Raw genomic sequence first — 8,368 nt, 5'->3', positions numbered from 1 at the left:
GCGAGGTCTACTGTTCAAAGAATCTTAATACTAATTAACTTAGTTTAACTTTGTTCATTCCAAAGGTGGCGCTCCAAGCAATTTGACTTGTGGGACTTCAAAGAATTTGTTTTTGACTGCACTTCGATGTTTCATGTGCAAAACTAGTTTTGAAATTTCATAATTTGATTTAAAGACATTTTTATATATTAACAACAGCATTTTTGAGAGTGGCACGTGAATAGGTACGTAATGTCTTTAAATAAACCATAACCCCGTGCCAAAAAATATCAATACCCAAATGACCTAACTGAAAAAGCTAAAAGGGCATTATGGTTAACAAACTAACGTAAAAGATGTGTAAGTAAAAAATATGACATACCCAAAACAGTTTTACAGAGACATGTAAACCAATATAACGTGAAGTCTCAAGATCGAATACTGTAAAAAAAAAAAGTACAGAAGAAATGATTATTGATAAAATTGTGGAGTGTGCAGAGTAGGGTTATTCCCTACAAGAGTATGACATAACACTGATGTTCAAAAGATATCTTAACAAATAAGGGAAAACATTTCCAAAGTTCAAAAATAATTTGCTCGTAAGTTTTCTTCAACGTCATTCCGAAAAATCTCAGATATCGATTTCGTGAGTGGCTATCCCGACGTTCCAGATGTGCTCGATTTCCATTTTGGGCAGGTAAAAAGGAAACTCTCGCAGCCAAAGCCTTACTGTAAGGGAATGATGATAATTCATGTCAGTTGCAATGCAATAGGAAAGTAACACCAAAAAATTAATGCTTGTTCCTATTCACCCCACCTGTTGAATAGAGAAAAACAACATTTAAAAAATTAAAAATATATAACTAAGGAAGAGTATTTTCATTTAATATTTGCAACAGTTTTATTGCCTCAATAAAGACTGTCATTTTAGACCAAAACTTTATTTTCATTGGCCAACTAGTACTAAAATAATTTGGTTCAAATTTGCGCAGTGCTGACCCCACGGCCATCACTCAGGTGGAAATAATTGCACATGATATTGGGGCAGGCTCAGGGCCGCAAGGTCTGTCACGCCAGTGATATATATATATATATATATATATATATATATATATATATATATATATATATATATATATATATATATATATATATATATATATATATATACTCATATTAAAAAGTAAACTGCCGATGTGTCTGAAACGAAAAGTTTTCAATGAATGTATTCTTCCTGTTTTGACATACGGGGCTGAGACATGGACACCAACAAAATCAGACATTCACAGTCTGCAGACTACACAAAGGAGCATGGAGAGATGTCTGCTCGGAATAACCCTAAGAGATAGGAAAAGAAATATGTGGATCAGGAAGATGACAGGAGTGACGGATATTATTGCGAAAATAAAGGGACTGAAGTGGCAGTGGGCGGGACATATCGTAAGAAGAACATATGGCAGATGGACAAAGGCAGTTCTCGACTGGATACCTAGAGACAGGAAACGCCCAGGAAAGCGTCGTAATACAAGATGGAGTGTCGAAATAAAAAAGCACTGTAAAATAGCATGGAAAAGAACAGCAGAAGATAGATGGTTATGGAGAAGAGTTGGAGAGACCTTCATCCAGCAGTGGATAGACATAGGTTGAAAATGATGATGATGAAATTATATATATATATATATATATATATATATATATATATATATATATATATATATATATATATATATTTAAAAACTATTTTTCCTCAATGCATTATATCATTTTAAAATGTTCTAAACTGCACAAGAATTGCTAGGAATGATGGATTGCTGATACAACAGGTCCAGGGTCTGGAAGCGTCCAGGGCCTGCACCGAACTTCCCTACACCGAATCTTCATATCCCCGCAAAAAATACCCTTTTTTGCAATTTGTCCTATTTTTAAAGGACGGTAAAGTCCCTGGACCTCAGAACCTTCATCTATATTTCTAGGTCAAATGGCTAAAGCTAGAAACATCAAAGACAAATGTTGATTATGATGAATGGGAATGAGAATGAAAATTAAAAATACGAAATTTGATATAAAAACCTTTCACCAAACGTGTATTACGAAAATACTTTCTTTAAAAAGTTCATGAAGTCGCCATCTTGAATCCAATATGGTGGATGAGAATGTATTTCACAATCGCTGGGGATAGAAATACCAAATGAAATACACATATTGATTATCAAGATGTGATCACGAAATGATAAATAAAGTGTGAAAAAGTCGTTGTCTTGAATCCAAAATGGCCTCCTATAATAAAAATCGAAGGTACTAAATTTGGTAGAAATATTCATGAGAATGGGCAGGTAAAAGGAAGAATACCAAATGTAGAAAAGTTCCCATCGTGGATCAGTATGGCGCCCTGAATAAATAACGAAAGTATATGCACAACCCAATAAATGAATGAAGGCAGAAACACTGAATTTGGTATAAATGTGCATTATGATGACTACGTAAATGGGATAATATGAAACTTTGAAATGGTTTTCATTTTCGATTCAATATGGGCGCAATCACGAAATAGGAACTTTTCCCTGTATATGACTTTAATCGAAACAACTACTAATTGCCATCTGAATTTAACCAACAAAATGAAAATACAGAAAAACAGCGAAGATGTCTGAAAAGCCCTCGAAAAAGTGGACGAAAACAAACTACGCTTACATTGTACGGAAATGGTGGCTACTTTGAAATTGTATGTACGGTTGCCGTATTGAATTCAAGATGACAACATTTTCAAAGTTTCCAGTGATGTCATCCTAAAATTTTAGGTGGGATACGCTCTGACATTTATTACACACTCTATAGGTGCGGTATATAGACTTCATAAATTTTAGGTAGCCATACAATGGTGTCTCAAAATTGAAGGAGAGTATACGCCGAATATCCTCGTATTCCCTCCATTGCATTCTTGGTATTATCCAATTTACCTAATGGATTTACCAATTTATCATAATGCACATTTATACCAAACTCTGTGTTTGCATAGCTTCAGCCATTTGGTTTGTGCATATACACTCCTTATTTTATTTAGGCTCCAAATAGGATCCACGATGGCAATTTTTTCAAAATTTGGCGTTGTTTCCTTGACTTGCTCATTCTCAAAAATATTTCTACCAAATTTGGTACATATAACTTCAGAACTTTGACTGTACATATAGCTTTGATTTTTATTTTAGGAGGCCATATTGGATTGTAAGATGACGATTTTTTCGTACTTCATTGCGTGATCACATATTGATAATCAATATTTGTGTTACATTTGGTGTTTCTATCCCCAGCGACTGTGAAATATATTCTCGTCCGCCATATTGGATTCAAAATGGCGACTTCTTGAACATGTTTATTATTCTTTTAATGCACGTTTGATGAAAGGATTTTATACCAAATTTCGTATTTTTAGGTTCAGTAGTTCGGGATGTGCATATACTGTGCTTATATTTTAGGAATCATATTGGATTCAGGATGGAGACTTTTCCCAAATTTATTTTCTGCTTCTAACCTCCTCGTGATGGTCATTATTTATACCACATTTGGTGTCTCTAGCCTCAGCGTCTAGACTCTGTATTTTTATGACAAATGCTTTCGGCCACCATATTGGATCCAAGACTTTGGGAGGTGATAGGGAAGGTCATTCTAAGCAAAAATGTTTACGTGAACATATAGGGTTTCGGAGATAGAGGTGGAGATAACTTTTTGCATCTTGCACTTGCCCATTCTTGTTTCAAACATTATAGCACACCCTGTAGTTGGTCTTACATTACATATTATAACTTGTTTTAAAGCTAATGAAACAGGGTTTTAGGAGATCTGCAATTTGTCTCAACACTGCATACAATAGGGAAGTAACGGAGTTTTTTTTTTTTTTTTTAATTCTCTTTTGCAACACAATTTTTCACTGCTCTTGAGTAGAAACTCTGTCAGTAGAGAAACTGTTTCTGATTTGGGGAAAACTATACACAGGTGTCAAGTTGTTATCTTCTTTAGAAGCCATAAACACTTCTTACTAATCGGTTTATTTGTTAAATAATGACTTCCACTGGAAACAAACAATTTTGCTTGTTTAGTAATAATGATTATTATAATTTCTTCTCTTATTTTAATTGTTACTGTTATTATTGTCACAATTTTTATTGTAACTTCTGTTCCTACGTGGAAATGTAGAGCTTTCGTATGTTTGAGAATAGTATTGTATTTCCAGTTTTGTAGAAAAACGGCTTATTAACCAAGTAACGGTTATCCGTATATATAAAAATGATTGTATATATGTACGTATGTATGTATGTATGTATGTATGTATGTTCCACATCTCCTCCTAGACGGTTGAACCGATTTTGACCAAACTTGGCACAAATATTTCTTGCTACTAGGCAACCAACACTGTCGGGGTTAGCTACCCCATACTCACCCCGTTGCAGAGGGGGAGGAGGTGGAACACTACACAATGCTTTTTAAATGGCGATATAATTGCATAAATGGTTTTAATGAATTATCTTAAGAACGGTTCGACCGAAACTTGGCCCACATATAGCTTATAGTCCGGCGAATAATAATGTTGGAGTAGAACACCCCTAGCGCGTCCAGGGGCGGAAGTGGAGGGAGTGAAATATAAATAATAGTATAAATAAATGGTTTTAATGAAATATCTTAAGAACGACTACACCGATTTGAACGAAACTTGGCACACGTATAGCTTATAGTCTGGCGAATAATAATGTTGGAGTAGGACATCCCTAGCGCGTCCAGGGGCGGAGATGGAGGGGGTGAAATATATATAAATAATGGCATAAATGGCTTTAATAAAATATCTTAAGAACGACTACACCGATTTGAACGAAACTTGGTACACGCATAGCTTATAGTCTGGCAGAAAATAATATTGGAGTAGAACACCCCTCGCGCGTCCAGGGGCGGAGGTGGAGGGGTTGAAATATAAATAATGGCATAAATGTTGTTAATGAAATATCTTAAGAACGACTAAACCGATTTGAACGAAACTTGGCACATATATACCTTATAGTCTGGTGGATAATAATGTTGGAGTGGAATACCCCTAGCGAAGGTGGAGGGGCTAAATTGTAAAATTTGTCGAAAATGACCAATACATCCTGTACATAGGTCTTGTACATAGGTTTTGAGGTCACTTAGATCAATGTTAACACTCCAAACGCCGTAATAGTAGTAGTTACTGTTGTTGTTGTTGTTGGAGTAGTAAGTAGTAGTAGTAGTAGGTAGTAGTAGTAGTAGTAATAGTAAGTGTAGTAGTAGTAGTAGTAGTAATAGTAGGTGTAGTAATAATAGTAGTAGTATGTAGCTGTAGTAGTACTAGGTAGTTGTAGTGTTAGTAGCAGTAGGTAGTTTCAGTAGTAGTAGTGGTAGTATTAGTATTAGTAGTAGTAGGTAATAGTGGTAGCAGTAGTAGTAGTAGTAGGTAGTTGTAGTAGTAGTAGTGGTAGTAGTAGGTAGTTGTAGTTGTAGTAGTAGTAGTAGGTAATTGTAGTAGTAGGTAGTAGTAGTAGTAGTAGTAGTAGTAGGTAGAAGTAGTAGTAGTAGTAGTATAATGTAGTAGAAATAGGTAATAGTATTCCAAAATATTTTTAAGAAACCAGATCTCCCCGTACGAAGTCGGGCGTTAAGGCTAGTAACCTTTAAAAAATAGGAAAATACTTGGATAAACTGCATGTAACGTAAGACCAACTACAGGGTGAGCTATAATGTCGGCAAGTGCATCACGAAAAACGTTACCCCCACCCCTATCACCGAAACGAAGGGGAATAGACGCTATGTTTACATAAGCATTTTTACTTAGCATGACCTTCCCGATCCCCCCTCCCCATCACATCCCAAAATCTTTGCATTTCCTCACCGGACATCGTGTATACATTGTAATATACTTATTGGAAATATCAGTATAATATTTCCAATAAGGGTGATGTTTTTATCAGAAGTGATATTCGAAAAATCTGCATAGAAATTTTCTAGAATTTCTAGCAAAGGATCTCTAATAGTGGATTATCACCTGTTCTCACTTTGTGTGGGGTAGGATACATTAACGAGACTGTTTATGTTGTTCCACTGCGAACTACCGTGGATGAAATGAGGAATCAGTATTTTGCATATCGATAATACTCGGGAAGAAGAAGAAGAAGACTAGATAAACAGATTCTACTCTATAGCGCCTCACGGTGCCCCCTACACTATGTTGCGTAAACCGAATTTGAAAATTGTTCTTCGTTCCAAAGTTATTTTGATTTGTCAAATTAAATGTACATAAAAACCCTGTATATAAAAAGTGTATATTTTTTTTAACTTTATGAAAGTAATTTTTAATGCTGAAATTGTATTCAACCCACATTCTATATGGTTATTGCTTTTAACAAACATTAAGAAAACACAAATAGCTCAATACCCGCGAACTTGTACCTTTTCATACACACGCACAAATATATTCATTTTCATAAAATTTATATTTGAATTGAAATATTTTTGGTAAAAAAAGAAGAAAGCAACGTTATGGAGCCTGCGGTGCTACTTTCCGGGGTATTTATCATCTCCCGAGTCTGGAAACGGAACGAAACTTTTCTGGTGGAAATTCACGCAATGCTGCTCTTTCAGCGTTAAACAAACTTATTTCTACGTGCTTTGAATGCACCAAATCGGCCCATTGGAATGTGTCCAGGCTTGTCGTTGGCCAACCTTGTCGTCAGCGATCCAAAATCAATCCCGACAAGCCTGGACACCTCAGGAATATGTCCAGGCTTGTCGTTGGCCAACCTTGTCGTCAGCGACCCAAAATTAGATGTGTCCAGGTTTGTCGGGATCGACCACGACAAGCTTGGACACCCCAGGAATGTGTCCAGGCTTGTCGTCGTCCAAACTTGTCGTCAACGACCCAAAATGAGATGTGTCCAGGCTTGTCGGGATCGACCACGACAAGCTTGGACACCTCAGAAATTCGTTCGAGACTGTTGCAAGAGGATAAATTGAGAAGTGTCCAAGCTTGTCGTTGACCAAGCTTGTCGTCGTCCAAGCTTGTCGTTGTCCAACCTTGTCGGGAGCGACCAAAATTAAGTGTCCAGGCTTGTCGTCGTCCAACCTTGACGGCGTCCGGCTGGAGCGTGTTAAAATGGCTGCGCGCATACACAATCCCGCCAGGTGCGAGGTCCGCTCTGTGATTAGATTTCTTTATGCCAAAGGACAAAGTGCTGCTGAAATTCATAGAGAATTGTGTGTAGTGTACGGCGACAGTGTAATGAGTGAAGGAAAGGTACGGCAATGGTGTCGTGCATTCAAAGAAGGCCGTACAAACATCTACGACGAAGATAAGAGTGGAAGACCAAGCATTCAGACTGACGACTTGGTGCAGCGAGTGAATGAAAAAGTTAAAGAAAATCGTCACTTCACCATTACCGCTCTACACATCGAATTTCCAGAGGTTTCACCAACAACATTGCTTCGAATTGTTACAGAAACATTAGGATATCAGAAATTGTGTGCCAGATGGGTCTCCAAAATGTTAACAGACGTCCACAAACAGAACCGACTAACTGCAGCACGTGCATTTCTGGATCGCCACGACAGAGAGGGTGATGGATTTTTTTAACCCACATTGTTACAGGTGACGAAACATGGATTTCTTACATCAATGTCGAGTCTAAAAAAAGTGGCTTTCATCTCAACGATTTGAAGAACCTGATGAATTGAAAACGGCAGTGTTGAAGTGGCTGAACTCCCAGGCGACGAACTTCTATGCAGAGGGTATAAAAAAAGCTTGTGCCACGGTACAGAAAGTGCTTGGAAAATAATGGTGACTATGTTGAAAAATAAAGTGGACATGTACTTGTTTTTACCCAATAAAACAATGTTGCTAAACTTACATACCTGTTTCCAATTAAATATCGGCCCTTTCTTTTGAAATGCGCCTCGTATTTTTGAATTTATAGTCAACTCATGATATATCTAACGTAGTCTGGGTTCTTGTTGCTCTTTCCCCCAGTTTTTACTTTCTAGAAGCGACACAATAATAAACGGTGACAGTTTTCAAACATACAGAATATCTACAAAAATTATCTAATAATACAACATTTTGAAATCAAATTTAGAATACTAAACGAGAACACAAGGTTAAATAAACAGTTAAGTAAACAATTGCAACGCTTAGCCATAAGATCACTCAATTTATAATATTCGAAACAGTCTTACATACGGAATAATACAACCTTCCTTCTTTTACAAATATTGTGATTTCTGTGAGAAGTCAACGCTACACAACTCCACGTCTGGTTGCTGTCTCGTAAGTATGGCGACGGTTTGCTGTCTTCAGGTAAGTATATTCGACTTTACTCCTTAGCTTGGTATTGTG

The 8,368-nt window shown here is 36.7% G+C and overlaps 1 protein-coding gene across 1 annotated transcript; it reads left to right on the top strand.

The window, feature by feature from the left end:
* Window positions 1–7,132: 7,132 nt before the first annotated feature.
* On the top strand, window positions 7,133–7,609 carry LOC145680678 (protein GVQW3-like). The gene has a single exon (XM_081751549.1). The coding sequence runs from the start codon at window positions 7,133–7,135 to the stop codon at window positions 7,607–7,609; it is 477 nt and encodes a 158-aa protein (XP_081607675.1).
* Window positions 7,610–8,368: the final 759 nt, after the last annotated feature.

Source organism: Thermobia domestica, chromosome 1, assembly GCF_964235325.1.
Source record: "Thermobia domestica chromosome 1, izTheDome1.hap1.1, whole genome shotgun sequence".
In the NCBI taxonomy this organism is placed as follows: domain Eukaryota; kingdom Metazoa; phylum Arthropoda; class Insecta; order Zygentoma; family Lepismatidae; genus Thermobia; species Thermobia domestica.
Note: the sequence above shows the minus strand (reverse complement) of the source record. Positions and strands in the feature narration are given on the sequence as shown.